This window comes from Dipodomys merriami, unplaced genomic scaffold, assembly GCF_024711535.1.
Source record: "Dipodomys merriami isolate MVZ:Mamm:240054 unplaced genomic scaffold, mDipMer1.0.p SCAF_27, whole genome shotgun sequence".
Taxonomy (NCBI): Eukaryota; Metazoa; Chordata; class Mammalia; order Rodentia; family Heteromyidae; genus Dipodomys; species Dipodomys merriami.
In genome coordinates, this window is record NW_027204159.1 from 2,077,574 (window position 1) to 2,105,539 (window position 27,966).

The 27,966-nt window shown below is 36.7% G+C and overlaps 1 protein-coding gene across 4 annotated transcripts in view; it reads left to right on the top strand.

The window, feature by feature from the left end:
• Nucleotides 1-22,885, top strand: part of Fer (FER tyrosine kinase) — a 371,379-nt gene extending 348,494 nt beyond the window's left edge. For all 4 annotated transcript variants that reach the window (XM_070036017.1, XM_070036018.1, XM_070036016.1 and 1 more), the window contains 3 exons: nucleotides 15,289-15,443; nucleotides 19,313-19,435; nucleotides 20,219-22,885. In XM_070036017.1, coding sequence (XP_069892118.1) covers nucleotides 15,289-15,443; nucleotides 19,313-19,435; nucleotides 20,219-20,361 — 421 coding nt within the window. In that variant the 3' untranslated portion in view covers nucleotides 20,362-22,885. The remainder of the gene's footprint in view (nucleotides 1-15,288; nucleotides 15,444-19,312; nucleotides 19,436-20,218) is intronic.
• The last annotated feature ends 5,081 nt before the right edge of the window (nucleotides 22,886-27,966 follow it).

Below are 27,966 nucleotides of genomic sequence, written 5' to 3' on the forward strand. Positions count from 1 at the left end.
AATCACATGATACATTATAAATATGTTAGAAACAATAGCAAGAAAGAAAAAAAACCCTTGTGTCCTTATCTTGGGGTTCATTTCGCCTAACATCAACTTATCTGACCGTTTCTGCTTGTCCCAGACATATACTACTTATTGCAAATAAGGGAAATGATGGGACCTATGTTTTTTGGGCCTGGCCTACTTCACTTAATATAATTTTTTTCCAAATTTTTCCATTTCCTAACAAATGGGCGATGTTATTCTTTCTGATGGAGGCATAGAATTCCACTGTGTATATATACTACATTTTCTTGATCCATTCATCTACTGAGGGGCATCTGGGTTGGTTCCATATTTTAGCTGCAATAAACATAGTTGTACTGCTAGCTTTAGTATGGTCTTGTTTGTGATCATTTAGGTAAATCCCAAAAGTGAGATTGCTAGGTCAAAGGGGAGCTCTATGTGGAGTCTTTTGAGGAACCTCTATACTAATTTCCACTCCCACCAACAATGCAGTAGGATTCCCTTCTGTCCACATCCCCTCTACCATCTGTTGTTACTAGAGTTCTTGATTATAGCCATTCTAACTGGGGTAAGGTGGAATCTCAATGTTATTTTGATTTGCATTTCTTTTATGGCTAGAGAGGTTGAGTATTTCTTCATGTGTCTATTGGCCATTCTTATTTCCTCTTCAGAGAAGTTTCTCTTTAAGTCTTTAACCCATTTATTTATCGGGCAGTTGTTTCTTTGAGGATATGATGTTGGGGTATTTAATTTTTTGAGTTCTAACCCTTATCTCTTGTTGGGCTAGTGAAGATCTTCTCCCAATCTGTGGGCTTTCTATTGATCTTCCTAGCTATGTCCTTTGCCATGCAGAAGCTCTGAAGCTTCATGAAATCCCATTTGTCTAAACTTTCTTTGATTTGTGTTTCTGGGTCTCAAGAAAATTTTGGCCTGTGCCAAGGAGACCTAGGATTTTTCCCATTCCGTCCTGTAATGTTTTCAGGGTGTCTGCTTTGACTCCAAAGTCTTGATCCATTTGGAGTTGAATCTGTTGCAGGGTGATAGATAAGGATCTAGCTTTAATTTTCTACAGGTGAATAACCAATTTTGCCAGCACCATTTACTGAAGAGGCTGTCTTTCTTCCATTCTGTTTTTTTAGCTTCTTTATAAAAGATTAGGTGGCTATATATCTGTGGATTCAATTTTGGGTTTTCAATTCTATTGCATTGGTCCAGAGCTCTCTTCTTGTGCCAGTACCAAGCTGTTTTGATTACTATAGCTTTTAGTAGAGTTTGAAATTTGATATTGATATTCCTCCAGCAAAGTTCTTTCTTTAAGGATCGTTTTCACTATTTGGGGACTTTTATTGTTCCATATGAAGTTTTGGATTGCCTCTTCTATTTCCTTGAAGAATGAGGTTGGAATATTGATATAGGTATCACATTGAATTTGTAGATAGGCTTGGGAAGTATTGCCAATTTCACTAGGTTGATCCTTCCAATCCAGGAGCATGGTTTTTCCACCTTCTACTTTGATTTCCTTTTCCAGGTTTTTAAAGTTTTCATCATAGAGGTCCTTCACTTCTTTGGTTAAGTTAATTCCTAAGTACTTTATTTTTTGTGGGGCTATTACAAATGGAGTTGCTTTCCTGATTTCAGCCGCACTCTTCTCATTGTTGGCCTATAGAAAAGCCATTGATTTTTGAGGGTTAATTTTATATCCTGCTACTTTGCCAAAGTTTCGAATCAGTTCGAGTAATTTGGGAGTAGTCTGTGAGATTCTTTAAATACAAGATCATGTCATCTGCAAAGAGGGAGAGTTGTACTTCATCTTTCCCTATTTTGATCTCCTTTATGTTTGCATCTTGTCTTATTGCTGTAGCTAGGCTTTCTAATACTAAATTGAAGAGGAGTAGAGAGTGTGGCCATCCTTGTCTCATTCCTGAGTTTAGAGGAAATGGCTTTAGTTTTTCACCATTAAGTATCATGCTGGCTGTAGGTTTGTTATATACAGCCTTTATTGTATTGAGGAATGTTCCATAGATTCCTAATTTTCCCAGATCCTTCATCATAAAGGTGTGTTGGATCTTGTCAAATGCTTTTTCTGCATCTATTGAGATAACCATGTGGTTCTTATCCTTGCTCTTGTTGATGTGATGAATTACATTAATTGATTTAGGTATTCTGAACCAGCTTTGCATCCCTGAAATGAATCCTGATTGTGGTGTATGATTTTTTTGGTGAGTTGTTAAAGTCGATTGGCCAAAAATTTATTGAAAAGTTTTGCATCAATGTTCATCTAGGAAATGGGTCTATAGTTCTCTTTCGTGGATGAGTCCCTGCCTGGTTTTGGGATGAGGGTTATGATGACTTCATAGAAAGAGTTTGGTAGTGAACTTTCTCTTTCAATTTCATTCTGCTTTGAAGGCCTTGTAGAATTCCACTGTAAATCCATCCAGTCCTGGGCTTTTCTTAGATGGGAGGTCTCTTTTTGCTGTTTCTATTTCAATGCTTGATATGCATCGCTTAATATGGTTTAACTCATCTTGGTTTAGTTTCAGCATGTCAGCATTTGCTAGGAAATTGTTCATTTCTTCCAGGTTCTCAAACTTAGCATGAAGGTTTGCGAAGTATTCCCTTATAATGTTCTGAATCTTGGTTGTTTCTGTGGTGATGTTTCCATTCTCATCTCTGAGTTTGTGTGTTCTCTTCTTTTTCTGATAAGATTTGCTAAGGGGGTCTAGTCTGTCAATTTTGTTAATTTTTTCGAAGAACCAACTCTGTTTTGTTGATTCTATGATTTTTTGGATTCGAATTTGTTTCTGATTTAATTTTTAATTTCTTTCCGTCTACTGGATTGGGTTTAGCTTGCTGTTCTTTTTCAAGGAGGCTCAGATGTCTCATTAAATTGTTGGTTTCAGATCTCTCAAATTTGTTGATGTAGGAACTCAGAGCTATAAACTTGCCTCTGAGTACTGCCTTTGCTCTGTGCCAGAGGAGTTGGTAATTTGTGTGTTCATTTTTGTTGAATTTTATGAACATTTGGATTTCCTTTCTAATCTCTTCCATGACCCACTGGTGATTCAACAGTGTGTTGTTCAACCCTCATGTTACAGTCTGTCTTCGGGGGCTTTTGGTGTTAAGTTCTAATTTTATTCCCTTGTGGTCTGAGAGAATACAGGGCATAATTTCAATGTTTCTGAATTTGGCAAGTTTGCTTTGTTACCCAAAATGTGGTTTATTTTGGAAAATGCTGCTGAGAAAAACATGTATTCTTCTGGGTGAAATATTCAGTAGATGTCTGTTAGATCTAGTTGATCAATGAAGTTGTTTAGATCTGCGGTTTCTCTGTTGAGTTTTTGCCGGGTTGATCTATCTTGTAGGGATAGTGGTGTATTAAAGTCCCCAACAATTAATGTCTTTGGATCTATGTGAGATTTGAGGGAAAGTAGTGTTTCCTGGATGCTCTTTAGTTTGGTGAATAGCTATTTAGAATTTTAATATTCTCCTGAAGCAGCGGTACCTTAATTAGTATGAAATGACCTTCTTTATCTCTTCTAACTAATTTTAATTTGAAGTCTATTTTATCTGATATTAGGATTGCAACTCAGGCCTGTTTATGGGGGCCGTTTGCTTGGTAGATTTTATTCCAGCCTTTCACTTTCAAAATATGTTTGGTTTTATGGGCAAGGTGTGTCTCTTGAAGGCAGCAGATAGAAGGATCTTGCTTTTAACCCATCTAGACAGTTTATGTTCCTTAATTGGAGAGTTAAGTCCATTAATGTTGAGAGTTAGCACTGAGAGGAACTTGATGTTCCTGCCATGTTATCTACCTTCTTGGGTGCTGTGACTGGATTCTTCCTATGGTTCTTGGATTCTCAGTTTGGTTGTAGTTTCTTGGCCTTTATTATGGTCTTGTTGGTTTTCTATGTGTAGGACATCTTTAAGTATCTATGGTAGGGCTGGTTTGGTGGAGATATATTGTTTCAGCTTTTCTTTGCTATGGAAGGTTTTTATTTGACCTGTTATGAAGGAAAGTTTAGCTGGGTTCAGTATTCTTGGTTGATAGTTGCTTGTCTTTAGGGCATGGCATACATCATTCCAGGCTTTTGTTGTTTTAATTGTCTCTGCTGAGAAATCTGAGGTGATTTTAATTGGTTTCCCTTTATAGGCGATTGATCTTTTTCCTTGACAGTTTTAAGGACCCTTTCCTTGGTCTGAATTGATCCTGTGGGGATTATAATGTGATGGTGGGATATCCTGTTCTGGTCTGTTTTATTTGGGGTTCTAAAAGTATCTTGTATCTGAATAGGCCTATCTTGGCCTATGTTTGGGAAGTACTGTGCTAGGATCCTGTTAAATAAATTTCCTAGACCATTAACTTCTGTCTCTAGGTGCTCCTCTACACCCATTATCCTCAGATTAGGCCTCCTTCCAAATTTTGTCTTCCAAATTTTGAATAGCTCTATCATATTTCTTGGGCTTATCTTAGATAGTTGCATGATTTTTTTTAAATTATGAAAATACCGTACAGAGGGGTTACAATTACATGAGCAAGGTAATGAGTACATTTGTTATCAAACATTGTTGCCTCCTCCTTTGTGTCCCCTTACCATACCTTCCCATCTCCCCCCTCCCCCTGCCCACTCTCCCCAATCCCTCGCGACAAAGTTGTAAAGTTCATTTTTCAACATAATTTCTTGTGAAGTTCCTGTCTTAATCTTTGGTTTGCCTGTTGCTTCCTATCACATTCACATGGAGTCCTTTGCAGATTTTCAATCTTTTCATTCACCATGTTTACCAGTAGTGTTTGTAGAACTTTTTGGGAACTCTCCTCTGTCACCTGGTATCATGACTGGTAGTTGAGTTGTTGCAATAGATCCACCTGTATCCCTATTTAAACAATGTGTTTTTTCCCTTCCCCTCCACAAATTATACCAACATAAATACAGTGAAAATAGGGGTTATACCGTGGGGGAGGGACATACAAAGCAACAAAGAAATCATTTTATAAATATGTTAGAAACAATAGCAAGACAGAAAAACCATTTGAGTCCTTATCTTGGAGTTCATTCACCTAACATCAACTTATCTAACCATTTCTGCTTGTCTCAGACATACTAGTAATTGCAAATAAGGGAAATCATGGGTTTCTTTTGGCCTGGCTTACTTCACTTAATATAATTTTTTCCAAGTCTTTACATTTCCTAACAAATGGGGCAATGTCATTCTTTCTGATGGAGGCATAGAATTCCATTGTATATAGACCACATTTTCTTGATCCATTCATCTACTGAGGGGCATCTCAGTTCTTTCTCTATAATATCTAGGCTCTCTTCAATCCCCGAGATTCCCACTTCTGCATGGTTTAACCTACTGTCAAGACTTTCTACTTTATTTCCTTTCCTTCTAATTGGTCTGCTTTGATGGCTTCAATCTCTTTGTTGGAGCTTTGTTTTAGATTTTGTATGAACTTCTTTACTTCTTTAATTTGGTGTTCAGTGTTTATTCTCAAATCACTTAGTTGATTGGGAAGGGTTTCCTTGGACTCCCTTTCCTTCTGACGGGCTCCATTCAGCATTCCCTTTGTGGTCTCCCTAGATTCCATTAGCTCTCTGTTTATGGATTCCATGAATGCTTCTATTGATCTTTGTCTATTCTCATCCCACTCAGGCAATTCCTGTATTACCCTTTGATTAGCTTCCTCACACTCACACAATTCTTGTATTTCTCTTTGCCTGTTCTCAGCCTGCTCATGCAATTGCTGTATTAATCTTTGAGTAGCTACCTCATGCTAATGAGATCTCTGTATTAATTTTTGGTTAGCCTTATGTTCGTGAAGTTCCTGTCTTAATCTTTGGTTTGCCTGTTGCTTCCTATCATGTTCACATGGAGTCCTTTGCAGATTTTCAATCTTTTCATTCACCATGCTTACCAGTAGTGTTTGTAGAACTTTTTGGGAACTCTCCTCTGGATTATTCATTAACTGTTATGTCACCTGGTTATCATGAGTGGTAGTTGAGATACCTGGACTTGCCATTTTTCTTGTGTTCCTCTAGCTTGTTCTGCCCATTTGGTAAGCATCAACCATAGTCCTGTAGTTGCAGTCAAAATGGCTGCAGATACAGTCTAGTTCAACAGATACAATCTATTCAATATCAAACAACTATGGATTAATGGGCTAAGAACATCAAAGAGGGATTCAGCAAACCAGAAATTATTAGGTTTAGGGAGAATTGTGGGGAAAAATAGGATTTGAGGGATGTGGAGAGGTAAAAGGAGAGTGAATTTAACCAAGTCCGAATCTCAGAGAGGGAAATGGATAGGACAGAATGATAGGAGAGAGATAAAAAAAGAAAAATGGAAAAACAAAAATTTATATTTAAACAATGGAACAGTTAAAATTATATACATATAAAGAAATGATATTGAGAGAAGAAAAGGATAGGATGAGAACAGAAGAGAGATAAAAAGGAAAAATGAAAAAATAAAAAATAAAAATTCTTAAAATTGGAATACTTGAAAATTAGATAGTTATAAAGAAATAACACTACTTTTAAAGAAGTTAAGCCTAAGAGGTTGTGAATTGAGTAATAAATTTCTGGATTAAGTACCTACACAGTGAGGAATAAGGTCTAATAATCAACAACGGCTATATATCTGGGCATGGGCAAAACAGCAATTAAGTCACGCAAAAAAGAAAAAAAAGGACCAAAGGTCAAAATATATTTTTAAAAAATAAAATAAAAAACACACACATACACACCTAAAATAAAAATTATGAAAGAAAAAAATAGAAAATAATTTAAAAAAAATAATAAAATAGGTAGAAAAAGAGTTCTTTGATTTTTTTTTTGGGGGGGGGGGCGAGGGGATATCTTGTATCTCCCCTGTGTCCGTAACCAGTCTCTTGGTGGAGTCTCTGGTCTGCTTGTGGAGTTTGTTTTTCCTGTGGCTTGATTGGTTTCTTAAGTCAGTTTATTTGAGCCAGCAGAAAAATGCTGTGTTACCCAGGACTTTGTGATCCCCTTTTCAGTCTAGTTCAGTGGGAGGGAGAACTGCTTTGAGTATCACAAAAGAGGGAGATGGCTGTTTCCTCTAGTTTGGAGTTGCTGTGATGAGGCTAGGTTCTGGGTAGGGTTGAGACCTATCAGCAATCAGTAGTAGCTTTTCCCTGAGGGGCTAGCTCCTGAGACACTCTCAGAGCCTAGCCTGGAGCAACTCTCAGGGTTTATATTTATTGAGTTTCAGTTGTTTTTCTAGACTGCAGTGGGGAGGGGAGCCTCTGGCTTTGTTTAACCAGTGAAGAAAGTCTCTCTGGGGATGGAGCTTCCTCTGCCTGGGCAGAGTGGAGCTGAGCCTGGCAGGATAGGTCAAGTTCCTGTGACCTGCTGAATGGCTTCAGTTGTTTTCTTCCAAGGCCTGAATTGGAGCTAGCTGCTAGGACAGGCCTTTGTCAGTATCAAACATGGAGATCTTCTCCAGTGGTGTGGGAGGAGCTGCCTTCCCAGGGAGACTGTGAGAAGGAGTGAGGATGTCAGGGTTCTACTCACACCAGACTCTTGGTTCCTGGTCTGTGATCAGCAGGATGAAGATTTCTGCTCTTTGTCAGTTCTTGATGGTGGTGAGTAGAATTTGCTCAAAGCCACGTCTTCGTGCCTTTGTCCCAGACTCTCTTTGTTGGTATGGTGGCCATGGCCACTGTTGGCACCACCACCGCAGCTGCGGCTATCAGCAAGTGCTCAGATCTATCTCCTTGACCAACCTGCCTTGATTTTCTCTCTGGCCAAACTCTCTGTACTGTGATGGCACACTTGGTGTGATTCTCTGGCTTAAGACTGTTCACTGGAACACTAAAACTGCTTTCTATGCGAAAGCTTTTTTAGCCTCCAGCTTCTCCTCTGCCATCTCTCTGGTCTCCTTCTACAAGAACATTTTTGTATCACCCTATTTATCTTGCATCCTTGATCAATTCATTTATGGGTTCTAGCTATTGTGAAAATTTTAAAAGATTTTCTGTAGATATAGGTTTATGTCTTTTCTGATAACTGACTAGCTTTCCTTTTGTGTTTTTAAATTTTTTTTATTTTTCTCAAAGTGATTTACAGAGGGGGTACAGTTACATAAGTAATAAGTATATTTCTTGTCAAACTTGTTACCCCTTTCCTCATTTTTTTCCTACTTTCCCTCCCCTCTACCCTCCCCACCCCCAGGTTGTACAGTAAATGAATGGATCAAGAAAAGGTGAAAGGCTTGGAAAAACCATATTAAGTGAAATAAGCCAGACCCAAAGACACATAATTCCTTGGTTTCCCTTATTTGCAATAATTAGTATACATCTAAGATAATCTTAGCAGTTGAGTAGAATAGCTCAATAGCTTTGTACATATGACCATGAAAGATCATCCTAAGTGAAATGAACTACAAGACATGGACACAAGAGGTTTTTGTTATTGTTTTTAATGTAATATGTGATGTTTTTTGTATTTGTATGTTCTTCCCCCTATGGTATATCCCCTGTTGCCACTGTGTTTGATTTTGTGTCTATTTTAAAAAATAGGCCCCTTCAGGATTGAGATCCTTTTGAATAGAAGTTGTGAAAGAATCATTGCCTTCCTTAATCTCAGGAGATATCTTACTCTTTTATCAATAAGTATAATAGGGAATCTGTTTTTTGTACATTTATTTTGTGCGGCTGTGGGACTAAATTTCTTAACATTTTTACATTGCTTAGAGTTTCATCATAAATGCGTAATGAAATAATTTGTTCTATATTCTATTAAATTCTAGTAAAAAATTGATCAATCTTGCATTAGGAAGGTAAATCCTACTTAGTCATTGATGCATTATCTTTTTCATATATTGTTGGATTTAAGTAGCTAATATTTTGTTATGAGTAGTTCTATTTTCATGTGAAAAATTTTTTGAAATGTCAGGTTTTATGTTGGAGTTCTGTCTTTTTAAAACAAAATTAGGTGGTGATATTCCTTCACATTTAAATTTTTTGGATAATTGGTATTTAATAAATGCTTGTTGGAACTTATTAATGAATTTGTTGGAGTATACTTTGGGGGAGTTTTTTATATCCAATATTTTAATATATAGAACTATTCAGGTTATTTTATGTAGTTTTGGAAAGAAATGGATACATTTCATCTAAGCTATCAAATTTGTTGGCATAAAGACTTTCTCTATGCAGTGATTGGTAACCATATTTTCATGATATCAATCTTTCTTGTTTAAATTTAATCTTATAAAGGTTGTTCTACTGGAATGTATCTATGATATTCTTTGCAGGGGATGGGGATCACAATAGCCCAATCGCTAACTGCATAGGACCATGTATAATGAAAATGACTCCAAGAATTGGAAACAAGAGGTTCTTATTATGTCCTATATGCAGTTATTTCTATTTTTTTCTGTTTTAGTTTTCTGTACCCTTTGTCTTGTATTTATGTTTATCTGATCCGTGGAAGGGAAAGGGAATCAGAAACAGCAGGACAAAGGATGAGCTAATACAACAATAATACTCACTAGACACTATGTTGGAAATGAACTTTACCACTTGGGAGGAGGGGAAAGCAGTAGAATATAAGGGAGTTTAAAAAGAAATGTATTCATTATCTTATTGGTGTAACTGTAAACCCCCCATTCATTACCCTTACAATATAAAAAAAAGAATGTTCTAGCAACTAAAACAACTATTCACATACCTAAAATCTTTGACAATATTTTTCCATATAAAATGTAGAAAACATAACCAAATATGTCTTTTACCCCACCCAACTGTATGTAATCTGGTGATTATCACATGTAACATTTACATATTCTAAAACCTTATCCAGTAAATGCCACATTTGCTTTCACTGTTCAGTTGAACTTACAGGAAAAATAATATTTTTCTACTTACCCAGTTATTTACTATTTCTTTCCTTCTGTCTTGACGTTTCACATTTCTCTCTGTTATTATTTGCCTTCAGTCTGAAATAATTGTAGCACTTTCTGGTAAAATAGATTTGTGGTCATTGAATTCATTTTTCTTTATCTGAAAGTTGGTATGTATTCTACTTTTACTATTGTGAAATATTATTGGAATTGTGGATCCACAAACATCTAAAAATTTGATGGGGAGTGCATTAAGTCTGTAGGTAATTTATACAGAATTTTCATCTTAACAAATGGAAGATGTGTGTTATTCTGTTTTATGACCTCCAGCATTATCAAAAGTCTGCAATCATTGTTCTGATTTAAAGTCACTTTTCTGCATCAGCTTTTAAGATTTTATTTTTCTTAGATTACAGCCACTTATGATTTTTTATCTTTATTCTTATGTGGCACTGAATATTTTTAATGTACATTTTTTTTCTTCAAAGATTTTCTGCCCCATTCTTTTTCTTCAGTTGCTAACATGTATTATTTCAGTATTATTCTGCAGGTCTTTGAATCTGCTCATTTTTCTACTTTGTGTTCTTCAGTTTGGATTTTCCAGTATATTTTCTGTTATCACCAGTCTATTACTAAGCTGCTAAGTGAATTAATTTTAGATACTGTATTTTGTTTTTAAGTTCTAATTTTTCTAATGGTTCTTTTTTAATCATTCTAAATGTTTCTGTTCTGTTTAAGTCTGTTTCTTTACCTTGAAAGTTTGGCTATCCTAAAATTAGGAATTCTCTATTACACTTTAAGAATTGATCTGTTGAATGAGCCCAAGACTTTGGGCATGCTAATCGTGCATTCTACCAATGAGCTGTGTTACTCTAGTTAATATACTTAATCCTTCTATGAATTATGTCTTTGATGTTGTGAGTGTTTTATCATACAGGCCCTAATCTAGTGCTTTCTACTAAATTCTCTTCTGAAATAAAATCGTTACCAATTAACTTGGGTAGGCAGAGACAACAAATTGTCTTCATGAGGCAATCTGCCATTAGGTTTAGACCTAAGAAGTCTAAACTCTGTAGCTTTACAAAATTACCAGTTCTTTAAGTAGATATGGGTCTGTCTCACATATATTGCTTACAATGAGACATGTGTAGGTTCATACATAGACCGTAGTTCACCTCTCTGGATACTGGTCCTTTATGATTTTTCCCTACATTATATGGCTTACAGGTACCCATTTTCCAGCTCTCTAGGCAGAAAAACATGGCTTTCACTGGAGTTTTAAACAGTAGCCACTAGTTAAGTACTTGTTACTATTCTCTTGCTACATGTCAAATGAGAAAGGGCTGCAGGGGGACAGAAATCTATGTAGTTGCCTGTCCAAATGCTTAACACTCCAGATTATCAAGGACTGGACTACAACTTATGAACTTACATTGCTATGCTAAAACAAGAGCTTACAAAGCATGAATGTTGAAGACAGACCAGATCCAACTGAAAGAAATATAGTATAAATTGTATTATAAATATTTGTATATTTAACATTATTCATTTGAGATGGTAATAACAGTTAAGGTATTGAACAGTTTCTCTTTTCCCATCATGGGAGAGATTAGAGGGAAAGAAAGGAGGATCTTTAAATCTAACTCAAGTTGACATTGGTCTGTCAAGCAATACTAATACTTCATTGTCTCTTGGGTCCTATCTTAAGCATAATAAGGAAATACATATAGAAAGGATATTATCTACTGAAAAAATTAATGTATGTCTTGGACAAGCAGAAGAGATCAAAAGCTATGTACATATGACCATATATCCTGAGGCTAAGCAAAATGAACCCCAAGATAGGGACACAGAGATTTTATCTTTGTTGTTCTTTGTAATGTACTTATAATGTACTGTGTGATTTTTTTTTGTTTGTTTCTTTGTGTGTTCTTCCCCCATAGTACAACCCCTGGTGTCACTGTATTTGATTCTAATGTCCTGCATCTTGTATATACATTTTTCTAATTTGGAGAGAGGAAGGGAAATAACAAATACAGAATGACCCATTGCAACAATGAAATGTATAAGACAGTATGTTGAAAATGAACTTTACAACTTTGTGGCGGGGGAAGGGGAGGGAGAAGTTGGGGAGCCAGGGAGGAAAGGGATGGTAGGGGAAAAATAAAGGAGGGGGTAATGATGCTTGATAGGAAATGGACTCATTACCTTACTCCTGTAACTGTAACTCCTCTGTACAGTATCTTTACAATAAGAAATATATATTAAGAAAAAAAACCTACACATCACATCTATGTGTGAGGATTTCCTCCAAAGACAAAATGAACCCACCAAAGAGATAAAGGCTTTAACATGCTTTTCTTCTGTTAATTTAGGAGAGTAACATACAGAATCAGCTGAATGCTAATGGTTTCAATAACATGATGAAACTCTGTGTATTTGAAAGCATGTTTCACAATTTTCCCTTTTTGCAGTCACAAGTTTACGGGTGCGAGCCCTTATTCCTTTGCAGTTACAACACACTATTAAATATTTGTGTGTATGTGTGTGCCAGGACTAGGGATTGAACTCAGGGCCTCCACTCTCACTTGGCTTTTTCTACTCATGGCTGGCACTCTAACACTCGAGCCACAACTTTGACTTCTAGACTTTTGCTGTGTAATTGGAGGTAAGAATCTCTCAGATTCGGCTACCCAGGCTGGCTTCAAGCTAAAACTCTCAGCCTCCTTGCTAGGATTATAGTGTCAGCCACTGACACAAAAAACTTACTTTAATGTCACAGCTGAAAACAGTAGCAGCAGCTTTCTTTGTACTACATATTTTTGGTTTCTATTTTATAAACCTTATCTGCCCTTAACCCTACTAAGTTGTATTTTTAGCTGAGTAAAATGAAGCCAAATAAGTCAAGCTCTCACAAGCAAGCAGCAGAGCTAGGATTTATTTTTAGCCAGCTGTGCCATGGGTAGGAACTACTTGTCTAATTCCTTCCTACAAATTCATAAGCAAACCAACCTTTCACTATAACTCACTTGGTCTGGCAATAAACTCTGCCAGTGGAATTTCTTCAATATTTTTAAAAACTGAGCAGTGATTCAGAGATTTAATTTTAAACTTAGGCTTCTTTTTAAGGCTCTGCTTGGTAAGACATGATCTAATGACTAAAACCTATGTTAGCAAATTACAGACTCTGAATGGCTTTAGATACTACCACCAAACTTTCCTACTAATTATTTCTCTTGTCCAGTTATGTTCAATAACCTAACACCTTTAGCATCACCATTCAGTTGTCTATATGTCAGCTTCTCAAGGTCTTCCTGTGTTAATAAAAGTTTTTGAAAGTCCTGAGTCATATTTACTATGTAGTGATGCATGCCAAAGATAAATCCACAAAACTTTTGTGGATTGGTTTTGGCTGCATTTAATACTAAATACAGCACAGAGTAGACAACTTGCCTTCAGCAGAAAATGTTTCCAGGATAAACACCTGTAATACCACATGGTGTTGTGCACTTGAAAGGCACAGCTGGACCTCATCGCCTGTTGTTTCTGAGGGTGTCCCTCAGCCTTGTCTTCTGTCTCTCCTGCATTAGTTTTGTTTGCTCTACCACGTGATTCCTACCTACATATCTATATTTAATATCCTCCATCTTAGGAGGATAATTTACTTGGACCTGAACTTCCTCTCCACCTCTCCAATTTTCAGTGCCCCTTTACAGAAAATGTTCTCAAGTGGTATCTTAACATCATGAGTCTACTTTTTATTCATTGCTTTTGAATTCACCATTCGCTGAAGTTGTCCTGTTCAATGTCTCATGAAGTATCCAGGGGTAGTTCAACGTGTTTATTCTTGTCTTCTCAGTAGTAGTGGAGTTGATCACTATTCCTCCTTGAGAAGTTTTTCTCACCTCTTAAGACTGCCATCCTCTTGCTTTGTTTCTCTCCTCCCATGCTTCTTTCTGACCTTCAGAGCCCCTGGGTCTAAAGCCAGGTCCACTCCCATACTACTGAATTAGTCTTGACTACGTTTAACAAACATACAGCAAACCTATGAAGAAAAAAATACAAGTTACAAAAGTAAGCAGTTAGAATGTGTCCAGTTTTCCTTAATTTCATGCTGCTATTCCAGTGTGACTGTTTCTTCTTTGTACAAGGTGTCTGATCACATTCCCATCTCCCCATTGAGTTAGAAAGATAGAAACTGAATGATGTGTCTCCTTGCTTTCACAGAAACAGCCTAAAACTTTTATATACTTAGCACTTCATTGGCCAGAACTTAGGTTGTCACCTAGCTGCAGGGGAGAACTTAATATATATGGCGTTTTTACAGTGCATGGCAAAATGTTCAATTCATATGCTAATATAAGTGTCCTTTTACTAAATGAAAGAAATGGACATTAGCAGACCACGGGCATTCTGGGTCACCATGAACCTGATCTACCAGATCTTTGTACCCCAGCCTAAACTAGAATTCTCTTGTAAATCTCTCTCCCCTTAACACTCATCACTGCATGACATAGAGGTCTCATATATGCCTGTATATATGGATTTGATTGTTGAATGTCTATTAGAGAAGTAACTTTGTTTTGATCATTACTGTCTTTCCTGTCAGGTAGGCTTGGTCAAGAGAAACCTCTCTGAAGGGAGGCCGTTTGGGGAAGGAATGAGTGGGGAAGAACCAGATATGCAAATATGTAGAAGGAACTCTCAGGACAAAGGAAACAATCTTGTTGAATTTAGGGAAGTCATTTTGCATTTGGGAGACTAGGAGCAGCTTAGTATGACTGAGATGTAATGAATGATTGAGAGTAGAACAAGATGAAGGGAGAGAGACAGACCATCCAGTAAAATTTGGCTGTCTTAGATGCAGTAGAAACTTGGAAGTTGTCAACCTTCCTGGCACCTCTGCCATTTCCTAACCTTTAGATGCTCCAGGATAGTCTGTTAATGATTAAACTGAAAGTCTGTAAAATGAAAGTTTTAGTTCCTCAGTCAGATACTAGCCACACAGAGCTAAAGGCATTTTTTGCACAGTGCAGATAGAGAACATTCTATCATAGAAAGCTACTTTGGGCAATGTTGCCCCAGGAAAGGCAGGCAAAGGAGAAATAATGTCAAGTTTGCTTAGCTTCTCCTCTCTGATTTTCTCTTTTAACCTTACAACCAGTGTTTTTCTATTTAAATGGAAATGTATGTGGTGCTCAGAAAACTAGCATGTGTCCTGTTCCATATGCAAATGTTCTCCTGGGTGATTTTTACCTATTACAGAAAAGATGGGAGGATTGGTAAATCACAAGCATTCTTAACCTCATTATATATACACTGAAAATGTAAAAATGCAAAGTGTGGAAGTCATAAATGTGAAAGCTGCTTTCAATTTGCTTTAATAGGTGTTTTCTGTGTCTTATTATAACCCAGGGACCTTGCTGCAAGAAACTGCCTGGTAGGTGAAAATAATGTTCTGAAAATCAGTGACTTTGGAATGTCTCGTCAAGAGGATGGTGGAGTGTATTCATCCTCTGGCTTAAAGCAGATTCCCATTAAGTGGACGGCACCAGAAGCTCTTAATTATGGTGAGAATAGATGCCTTTTCTTCTTATTAAAAAGTGACTGTATCAGCACAAATTATTCATAAGCAGTATTACAGAGGTAGAGCGGAATGCAAGTTGGAAATCATTTGAGACTCAATACAACTTTAATTCATTTAACTTACTGTTAACTATTTCTATTTACACATCTTATATATAGAAATCTTAAAACTAGCCATCTGACAGTCCCCTTGAATGTCATAAATGGTCTAATAACCTCATCTAAAGGTAAATTCCTAAAATATTAAGTCAGTCCTTTAGTTTTTCATTCTAAAGTCAACCTGTTTTCTACAGTACTTCATAAAATATAGCGATTTTTAAGTTTCCTAATGTCTAAAAATAGACAAGGCTTTCAAAAATTGAGGTGAAAGTCACATCAGATGGAGGTAACCATTTTAAAGCAAACAATTTAGTGAGATTTAGTACAAGTCTTAGTGTTAGGCAAACCAATATCTCTATCTTAAAACATTTCAAATCTACCTGTGCCTATTAAGTATTTTCTCCGCCCTATCCTGACAATTACCAGTCTATTCTCTTTGTCTGTGGATTTAAAGCCTCTGAACATTTTTATTAGTTGAATCAATACAGTATATGACATTTTAGCATTTAAGACTGAGTAAGACTTCTATAGATACACTATGATATATCAGCAGAAGTTGTACAAAACAGGGTATAGTCTGTACATTCATCCGCTGATGATGTTTGAGGAGTTCTTACCTTTTGGCTATACTTGAATGCAAGGGTACATGGAGTACCTATATTCAGTTATTCTAGATATATTCTAAGAGTTTTAAGTTAATTTCATTTCACTTTTTGAAGAATATAATTGGTCCGGAAGCTGTTCCAGATACTGGAGATAGTAATCCTCACTCCAAAGGGTCTTGTGAATTTTCTAGTGATTGCGAGCCTACTTAGTGATCCTCAAAATCGAGAGAAAAGTGCAACCCAGCTGCTTCTATAATGATTCCTCTATGGGCTGGGTATCGTTACTCTAGGGTTAGAAGTAGATTACTAAGTAGAGGAAGGACAATCACAAGATAAAAGACAGGACAGAATGTATTTACTAAGAGCTTGTCTTTAGATAGCAAAACATTTGTAAACACTAAGGGAGTTGTAAATGAACTTAAGTCACTGAAGATTTACCAGTAAAATCCAGCCCTCTTGAATTTGCTAGCACTGTTTGCCAGATTCTCTACATTATATAGCCAGTAAAAGTCCTTTCACTATAAAAAGTAATTATGTCTGGTAAAATTCTTCTTCTTGACTAGATAACTCTAACAGACTCGAAAGCATTTTAAGGTAGTGAGGGATATTTTTCATTAATCTTTAATATGCACTTTCTAGATGCAGAATGATGTCAATAAAGGTAGAAGAAACTTTAGAGGTAATGAGAGAAGCAATGGATAGCAGCATTATGTGATGAACTGAGGGAATTCTGAATCTAAAAGTCTCAAGACAATCCTGAGAAACTGTGGTTCTCATAAGATTTTAAGTTTTGAGAATTTAAATTCTTAAATACGTACCTGTTTCTTAAGGACTTGATACTTGTTTCTAAAACTGTTTTTCCCTCAGTGTGAAGAAATACTTTTCAGGTCTCTGTGATTCAAGGCACATTAAAAAACACAAACACCACCTGTTCAACAAACCTCTCAGAACTTAAGACCTAGAGCTGTAGACTTAAATAATACGCTTGTTTTTTTTTAAATAAACAATAGTAATGGGACTACAATAAAATGTCTCTCCCCCATCTCTCCAACCACATAGTTTCCCTTTTTGAAGGCAAATACTGTTACCATGTTATGAAAGATTTCTCAGTCATTGATTTGACTAATCTACCCCCAACAATTTTGGTACCATATTCTTGGCATAGATAGCTACTATCCCTAGAGCTTTCACCACAGTTACTGTATTTATAAACATCAAAGTATTATTTGGTACCAATGTGTCCTTTAATTAACGTGGTATATATATATATATATATATATATATATATATATATATATATATAATCTGAAGTGTGAGGGAGGCAGGAATTTTAGTGGGAAACCTTAGATCAGATATATCCTTAGCTGTATAATATGGACAAACCACTTTCTACTCTAGAACAAATTTGTAAGGTGAAATCTACTGTACCTTTATTCTGCAAAGAGTATTATGAAAGTCATATAAGAAATAGAAAATCAGTAAAATACTATATGATCCTGCCTCCATGTTAACCTGTTAAAGGTACCAGCAAAAAGTAGGCTATAAGCTTTCACTTACAGAATGTGGATCTTGGATTACATATATAACTTGCCTCCTTGATAAATGTAAATGTACTTTTGAAAATAAGATATGTAACTCTAACTTTTTTTGTGAAAATACCATATAGAGGGATTACAATTACATGGGCAAGATAATGAGTATATTTCTTATCAAGCATTGTAGCCTCCTCATTTGTTTCCCCTTCCCATCCTTTTCCTTCTTCCTGCCCCTCCCCCCTGCCAAAGTTGTAAAGTTCATTTTTCGACATAATGATTTGTACATCTCATTGTTGCAATGGGTCCACCTGTATCCCTATGTAAGCGATTTGTTTTTTCCCTTCCCCTCCACAAATTATACCAACATCAAATACAGTGAAAGCAGGGGTTATACTGTGGGGTAGGGGCATACAAAGCATCAAAGAAATCATCTTATAACTATGTTAGAAACAATTGCATTTTTCTTAGAAAAAAAACTTAGGTTAGAATCATGGCTCAAGTAGTAAAGCACCAGCCACGCGAGCAGATGGTCCTTTTTGCTAGTCCCAGCAAAAGGAAAAAGTTGTATGACTTTCATAAAAAGTATTCCATGATTGGATGCCAAGCATCAAAAGAGCTGATGTACAGACAAGAAAACTAATCTTCGTAGCAAACAGCATAGTAAATATCCATAATTACTATCTACTGAGAAGGAGCTAATTCACACAGCTGGAGCGGATAGTACACTCCAAACTAACACAGGCACTCTTCCTTCCATTTTCCTTTCAAGAAAGGGAAGAGGTCATTCTATTTTAAGGTAACAGTTCTTTTAGATGAGCATTTATGTATGGCAGAGAGTTCAGGGAAGTACTACAAGAGGAATAGAAAACAGAATCATTTAAGAAATCTCAACACCATTGCAAATAGATAACACAAGTCTGTTGGGAGAGACTCTTGGACCCCTGGAATGGATTTTACTGCCTCCTTTTCTTGACCTCACATCTGTCAATTATTGAAGGACATTTTTGCTTAGGTTTTTATTTCTGTGCTCTCCTGAAGGCTACCAAAAAGGAAAAAAAATTCTAAGAGCCTTAGCTCATGTAGCTCAATGAAACAGTTGCACCAAGATATTTTGACAAAACAAGACACCACGTAATTTAAAGAAATGGTTTTTATCAGTCAGCTATGTTATTTCCACTCCATTCAAAACACATAGAGAAATATATTTTCCGTAAATGAAACTATCAGTGGAGAAAATGAGACCTTTAAGCATGTAAGAATATCTGTAAACAGAAATGAGTAAAAAAATTGAAGTTAAAAAACTTTCCTTATTGCCTTAAGTTTGTTTGTAATTTTAGGGGAAAGAAAATCATGTATGCAAGCACAAGACAGGATTGCAAAAACCTTTTCTTAATCTCCTCAGCATTGCTGTGCACAGATTTCTATGGGTTTCACCACAGGGAAGATAAGCCTGCACAGTGTTTGTTTTTGATGGGCAATGGTGGAAGGGACTTGGTAGCTGGTTTGATTAAATCAGCAGCCTGAAGAGAAAACCAGTAAAGAGGAGGGCAACACTTCTTGACCAGAAAGAGTCCCCTATGCCTTACCTGGTTATGGTTACTATCTCCCTTCCAGGGAGATACAGTTTTGAGAGTGACGTGTGGAGCTTTGGCATCCTCCTCTGGGAGACCTTCAGCTTAGGTGTCTGTCCGTATCCTGGAATGACAAATCAACAAGCACGAGAACAAGTGGAAAGAGGTGAGCCGTAGAACGATGGTTAACATTCCCATCTAGGTGCAGGGGCAGCAGTGTCTGCTGGTTAGATTGAAGCAGAAATATTAGAGGAAAAAAAAATCTGTTTTGAACCTCCTGGCTTCAGCTTTCCTACAACAAAACACCTTAATGAGATAAGCTATCCACCTCATTCCTGGTTGGCATGATACCAGTATATACCGTTTACTGTTTTCAAGGGAAATTGACTAGTTTTCCTTAACCTCCTATTCTTTTTTTTTAATTCCAGGACAAGTAAGTCTCCTTAGCAATACTGCAATTGAAGTCTTCAGGAGTATGTTTTTGACAATGTTGTAATGTCTAAGGATCCCTGTACTGTTCCACAACTAGGGGGTGGTGACATGCACTTCTATAGTCCAGGCCTTTCAGCACAAACTACTCACCTGAGACTATGCCGGTGCCCTAATGTCAGCTACCCAGGGGAGCCCTGGCTGGAGAATTGCATTTGAGAAGTTGCCTTTCTTACCTCCTTCCTGCCAGACACAGCACAGCACAGCAGCACTGCCAAACAGTCTGAAAGTTGTCCCATTCAGTTTTTTCTTCACTTTTGAATGTGTTTATAAGATCCTACCTCTCTTCAGCTGCAAAACTGAGCAAATAGGATAGGCATTTGTATATGATATATCTTACTTCAGAATTTCTGACAAGTGGTTTAAGTGTGTGGTTTATGGTAACATTCAGTATATGCCTGTATATAATGTCCTGTGTGAACATTTATATCTTAACTCTGTATTCTTCTTGTGTCTTTAGGATACCGGATGTCAGCCCCTCAACACTGTCCAGAAGATATTTCTAAAATTATGATGAGGTGTTGGGATTATAAGCCCGAAAACCGCCCTAAATTCAGTGACCTTGTGAAAGAGCTCACTGCCATTAAGAAGAAAATGACATAGCCACAGAACAGTGCCACCCTTGGCCTCAGGACTTGTCCTCCTGCAGAATACTATTATTTGTATTATTCTGCTTATAATCCTAAACAGCGAGTTTAGACTGCATTACCAGCAGCCATCTTCTAAGGTTATTTTTTTTAATTAACTAGGTTTTGTAAAAAAAAATATGTTCCACTTTTAAAGTATGTCAAAGGCAAATTTATTATAGAACTAGTCCTACCAAGCAAGGGCTTTAAATGTGTTAACCACAGCAATCCTACCATTTCAGGCCACTGTAAATAGAAAAGCACAGCCTCTAAATGTGAAGGACAAAGATCTATTTTCACACCTAGGACCATTGATGTTTCTCAGACTTTCTACTTCCTGCAGTCTGCGGGCTGCTGTCGCATGCCACAGACACTCCTCAGTTGGTGCTATGAACTGCATTGGTAATGCATGTTTGCAGGACATGTTCCAACAACAGTTAGCTTTCTGCTTTGCCAAGGTGAGATTATATCAGTAAATATAATCTTCTTTGGGGAATTACTTGGACCTCCCAAGGTCTTTCATTATTCTGGCCAGAAATAAGCATCATCATGCTTCTGCAATATTATGGTTAAAGTTGTTTTTCCCTCTTTAGATCAGAAAATGCTGCAGGAAATGCCCTCAGAGAACATGCTATGAAAGTTGAGGAAAATGCTTCTAAAGAATGTGACAAAGAGCTAGAGCAGTGGGAAGCAAGCATGACCAGGGTGGCAGTCTGTGCAAAAGAGCAGCTAGCACAGCGATCAAAGAGAAAACAGAAAACCATGCAAACCACGCTTCTCACCCGAGTCAGGCCCTTATGAGCACATGCACACATTCGTGCCCCTTTTGTGGTGGCGGTCTGAATTCCCCAAGAAATGTTTTAGGACTTCACAAATCTTATCTCCATTTAGAGAGGGAAGCCCAGAATTTAATTCTCTTCCTTTGTAACAGTTTACAAAGTTGTCAGAAATCATGATTTAGTTCACCAAGATCTTTGTGTGCACACACAGGTATCAGTGAGGAAAAAGATCTAGGCCAGATATTTCTTTCTACTTTCCCCCCCTTCATTTACCCTCTACTGCTACCTGGAAGTCTTTCTCTGTAACTGGCAGGTAAGCAGGCAGTACTGAGGATGTTTCATGTGGATAAATGTAGCAGTTAAAAATAGGATTCTATTGAGCTGAATTTTGCCTGTATCCAGGGAACTCGCCCTGTAATGTGTATATAGTTGCCTCTCAGGATAAATAAGAAGTGTGTAGGACATGGTCTCCCTCAGGGGCAAATGTGACCTCCAAGTCTTTTTATGAGTTCTCAGGCTTTTGTCTAGGTAAACATACCCTTAGTAATTTGTTCTGTGTTCTTTGGAAGAGCTTAAGGGATGGAAAATCTTCCTCCTGCCTCTCCAACTCTTCATTGCCTGTGAATGTCACTCAGACCAGTCTTTAACGAGTGTATGGGGAGCTATGTGATAGCAATCCTCTTGCAAATTTTGTACCTTTTAAATTATAATTTAGTGCATTCACATTTAAATGAAATCATAACAAACCTGCCCTCAAAACTTAGATTTCAACCTACAAAGTGACTTCTTTTTAATTAGCCCAGCTCTCCCTTTGATCAAATATTGTAAATACGTGGAACCTTTTTTTCATGACCCATACCACAGCAAATCAAAGCACAGAGCACAGGTTTATGATTAGGTGCTGTGGTCTTCAGGCACTCACCAACCTTCAAAAGGGGGAATAGGTTATTTTTACTCTCTTCAGTATTTCTAAGTGAATCTTGTAATATTCTTTGTCTACTAAAGAAAGAAAGAGGAAAAAAAAAACACTCCTTACTTCGTGGCAGCTGTGCTAAGCTCTCAGCAACAGAAAGAACTATGGTTTAATTTTGTGAGCAGGTCCTAAAGCTTAATCCTTGCATTCTGGTATAAAGAATGAACATGGCATTGATATTTCACTCATCCAAGCTGCTAGAATTTGCAATTCACATCATTACTGTGCTTAAATTTAAAAAAAAAAAAAGCTTTTTCAAAACATCATGACATCTGCAGCATTTAAATTCCATTTCATTTTTTTGTCCCAAAGCAGGCAATGTTACGGTTCAAGATTAATAACTCATTGAGAGTCTTGCAGGGCCATATCAGTTGAATAGAATATTAAATTTAATATAGTCACATGCATTAAGAAAAGCTTATGCAAACCACTTTTATAGTTAATTTTGTTATGCTTGAAGCATAATTTATTCATCCCTTCTGTCACTGATAATTATTGGAATTATGTACTTTAGGAGGGCTAATCCATACCCAAAAAGCACACATATAAATACTGTTCTGAATTTGCAAGTTAATGTGGGGGAAAGAGGCTTCAGAAATGCACAAAATCCTATGCTTTGTTTAGTAAGAAAACAATTATAACAGAAATTGCCATTGGTTTCTATATAATTGAGTCAGGTTGCAAATCTTTTCATTACTAATGGATTGTCCAAGAGTCTCTCACATACATATATATGTATACATTATATAATGTCCACATGATATACAGTATACAATGTCTACATTGTATATATAGTATGTCTACATGATATACAGTATACAATGTCTACATTGTATATATAGCATATATATATATATAGACATTGTATACTGTATATCATGTAGACATTATATACTCTATATTTAATGTAGACATTGTATAATGTATATACAGTATATATAATGTATACATATATATCATTACACTATAGTTCTGCTAATATCCCTTAAATTTATTAACCCAGCAATGGAGGAGAAGGGAAAAAACACAGGCAGTCTGTATCACCAAGGGGCCTTTGAGAAATATATAGGTAATCTGTCATTTTTCAAAGAAAGGAAATTTTAAGCATTACCTTAACATGTGAAACCTAATATTTTTTATTCCATGTAATCAAGGTACTTCCCAAAGTTATTTGCTTTCTGGAAAGAAAATAGAATTATCAGGCTGTTTTAAAACTTGAGGCTTTATTTCAGCCCATCCTACCACAAGATCTCCAATGAGAAGTTTTGTGTAATCAGAGCCCAAGTACTCAAAGTTACTAAAAGCAACAAAGACAAAAGCCACCTTAATTAAATGGAATGAAAATGAGTTTATGATCTTTCCATTCTACTAGTAAATTAAGAAAGTTTATTACCATTAAAGTGTTACCTCTTACTGTTAACTGGTTTATGCATATATATCAGAATTGGTTTATTAAATATTTGGTTGTATTTTTTACTTCATGTCTAAATTAGTTTTAAGAACCTAGAATTATATATAGACCTAAAATTCTGCAAAAGAAGGTTCCCTGCTTTTTAAAGTCAGAGTTTCTTGTACTATGAGATTATTTTCTTGGAGTAATTGGTATAGACTTTAAAGACCCAAAAAATTCTCCTTTAAAATGGTGAATAAACTATGCCTTAGCCATAAGCTTATTTAAGAAATTTGAAATCCATCCCACTTCCTCAGACTAATCTTCATTCAAAGATTAAATTCTCAGTTGCTAAGTACATAACAATCAGTGTCCTGATAAAAACAGATTTGTGAATGGTAGAAAAATTCTGTTGTGCCCCACTTTTTGTCTCCTTAAACTATCAGAGAAATGCACATGGACTACAATGTGTCTATTACTATGGGGATGGAGTACATGTAAAAAGGCAGGAGAGGAAAGAAAGAATCGGTTACTCAGAGAAAGATGAGGCAGTTCTGCAGACTGGAGACAATTACAGTGGGAAAAGCCCTTTGCCTATGTCACTATCAAGCTTGAGGAGCAGTTTTGAGAGGCCAGATCTTTCCCTACAGAAAATAAAAATCACCAGAGCCAAAAGAAGTGAAAGAGGTTGCCTACCCAACTGTAGGTCTTTGCATGAACAATGAAATCAATCTCTCCCTTGCATTAAGAGCAGTTTCACCTTCCCAGCTCAGAGGTGATCATTGTCTTCCCAGTAGCTTTGCTATCTTTTCAAACTTTTCATTTCCATTAGCTATAATTAGCATTAGTCATATTAATAGTTCCTAAAGTTACTAATCATTCAGACTTTCCCTTTCCACATTTCTGTTAGCATCAAAGGGGTCTTATTTTGACATGTCCACATACACACAATTGTACCTTGACCAGACTCACCTCCTCTCCCCTTTCCTCAACCCTGTCCTCACTTCCCCAGCCAATCTTAACTAGCTCCACGGTTCCATTTTCACACCAGATTTCTGAGATGCCAAAAGAATATTTGAGATTTTCAGAAAAATTCAAATCTTGAATTTCTAAACTATTTTCCCAAATATTATCAAAGGCAGTAAGGCGCAAGCTCCACAAAGTGACAGAGTTGAATGATAGTAAACACCCTGGTATCAGACTTTTACATTCCTCTCCTCTTTGTTCCATAGGGAAGCTTTTCTTAAACACCTGTCATGCCAGGTGCCCAGGAAAATTCAATTCCACACTCTTGCTTTGCCAAAACAGAAAGGCCTTCATCATCAGCATGTGTGAATAATCTCATCATTAGCCTGAACCAAATAATCTTTCCTCAGATTTCCTCTGATTTACCAGGAACTTCTAGGCATCTACCAAGCCTGATGGCAGACATAGCTTAGAATACAAAGACCTGGTTATCACCCTTGCTATTCGGTGCAGAAATGAGTGACACTATCAGAGTTTCTTGGGACATTTTCTTAAGACAGTAAGAATAGAAAGTAAGACAGTATGAATAGTATGTCCAAGGAAAGCAACCTGCTGTCTTGGCCAAGTAAACTGACTTTTCTCCTAGCCATAAAGCAGTACAGAAACACTAAAAATAATTGCTTTAAGCTCTGTTCATACTTAATTCTTCCACTATTCTATGCCAATAATTTTACTATTTTTCTTCATATTCTTCTTATTCACAAATACCTGAACGTTATTTCAGTACACAATGTGCAATGACTTTTCATAGCTTCAGAAAGCCAGACAGATGGGATATGAAGGTTTCAGTTCAGAACAAGCCAATCTACCTAGGTTTATACACTCCAAACACTATTGTACAAAAAAAAAAAAAAACCAGCTCTAGAGCTCCAAAGCTATTCTTCTCTTCCTAAAAACACAAACATCTCACCTTTTTCCTGTTTTGTGGGAACATCTTTAGTAGCAGAATAAGCACATTCTAAATTCTATCCAGAGCAGATTCTAAAATGACATAGTAGGAGACCATATTTCAAAATGTAACCATCAAATCAAATAACAAATACACTTTCCCCTTTATGATCAGTTAAAATATCCTTTATGGGCTGGGAATGTGGCTTAGTGGTAGAGTGCTTGCCTACCATGCATGAAGCTCTGAGTTCAATTTCTCAGTACCACAGAAACAGAAAAAGCCAGAAGTGGTGTTGTGGTTCAAATGGTAGAGTGATAGCCTTGAGAAAAAAGAAGCTCAGGGACAGTGCCCAGACCCTGAGTTCAAGCTCAGGACTGGCAAGGAAAAAAAAACAAAAACCTGTAACTACTTAGGTAATTTACCTGATCACACAGGACACTGGACCTTATTGTGAAAGCATAGACCAGGCGTCAGTTTTCTAAGACAGGATAAATGTATGACTGGAGCAGCAAAAGAACCTGAATACCAATCCAGACTGTTTTATTTTGTCTTTCTGGATCAAAAATAAACCACACTCTTAAGTGTTTTCCTCTTACATATAGTTTAACTTCATAGAATAAAAATTTAAAAAACCTATACCTGCCTACTCTTAAAAAAAATTCAACTGGTAGAAACAAATGCAAAGGGTAAGGATCCCAGAACCAGGTTTTCTTCTTATATGCAGCTTCAGCATGCTGGGGACGCTCGTCCCCTGCAGTCAGAAGCATTGGTTCCAACACAAGTCCATGTCCAACAAGCATGGACTTGTAGCTCCTCCTTAGAATCTACCCTTTTCACACATGCATTGAGGAGAATATGATGTATTCTAAATAAATTTGTATTTTGGACTTCAATGTCAAAGTGATTGGCTCCACACGTTTCACCTGATTTTCATACTTTACAATCACATGGTTGATTCTTACTCCAACCCCAGACACAGATTCTGAGCATACAAGATAAAGGGAAATTCATTTATCTCAAATCTGTGGCCAAAGACATGTAACACATCTAAGATATGGAACGTACTGAACACTTCACTAAACAAAACGTCCATTATTCAACTTCGTCCTGTGGCTAAATCAAACTCTCAAGTGGACAAGAGATCAGGAGTGTAGTGTGTACTCATGGGCTTTTCCACTCCCTCTCCTTCCTAGACCACTCATATTCCTCATTCAAATAGCTTTGTCTGACACCTATACATTTTTATGTGTATCTTTAAATATTTTAAATTACTTAGCCTAATTGTGAAGCTGAATATACTGGGGGCTGGTGGAGGTTCATTCTGCTGACTTTACCTTACGAGTTGTGTTTCTTGTATGGGTTGTTTCTCTTTGGATGAATGTCCTAAAAGACACAGGCCTAGCATCTGAATGCATTGGGTTACAAAAAAGCCAGATAAACACAAAATAATAAAATTGTCATCTTTGACAACTTAGGAGCAGCCCCAGCTTCTTCAGAAACCCAAGCAAATTGAAAGAAAAAGGCAAATCACACAATTTGGTATCCAGGCCATCTGACTGTGGGAGCCTTACCTTCTTCCTAGCTGGGCTCACAGTCAGTGATGATGCAGGAGTCATTTCTGAGCTGCTTTCTCTCCCTGTGAATAGAAGAATTTGGGACAGTGAGTAGGGAGTGTGAGGCTTGTCTTCCCTTAGCCACTAGTGGGACACATGTTCCATCCCTAAGCAACACTCCTGTGGTTTACCAAGTTTTCTTATAAGTGCCAATGTATGGTCATTCTAATATCAGGTTAAAGCACCTTTAATCTTTTATTGTGTTAAAATATTTGTGAAGTAGATAAAAGAAACACTGGAAATAGGGTGCTGGAAAGTTCAAGTGCAAACCATATGAACAAGGTCTTGGGTGGTCTTATCTGGCTTTGTAAACGAGTCTGAAAATGAATGAGAGCTAAGTATATAAAGTGGTTGTCCTTTTATCATTTTTAACTCAGATCTGTATTTAACACTTATTTATTTGTTAGCTTTTACATTCAGAAGAAATCCACTTTGAATTTTGGCTAACCTTATAGGATGTTTTTGAATTGTTTTCTACATTTTTAAAACATTATTTCATCATTTTTGTAAACTTAAGAGCATTTCTGAGTAGCCTTTTTGTTACCAATAGACCAATTACCATTTGTTGGTCTGCACAGCCTCTTTTGACTGCATTCTTTTAATAAATGTAAAATATTTGTAGCAAACTGTGTCTTGTCTTGTTTAATCTTCCCATCATGATTGCATTGGTTTTTCCTTTACCGTATTAATATGCTGTAAGTAAAAGAAAAGGAAAGCAAGATTTCCATGGTAACAGGCCTCCCAGGGATGTAACAATGCATAAAAATTATTAGCTTTTAGTTTTTCTGTAATTAAGCTTATGAGTTCTGATGATAATGGGTGTGTGTTGCTTACACTCTGATCATTGCTTTCTCCGCCTAAAAATCAAAACTGAAATGTAGCTCAAGTCTCAGTTCTGTGTGGATTGGCTAT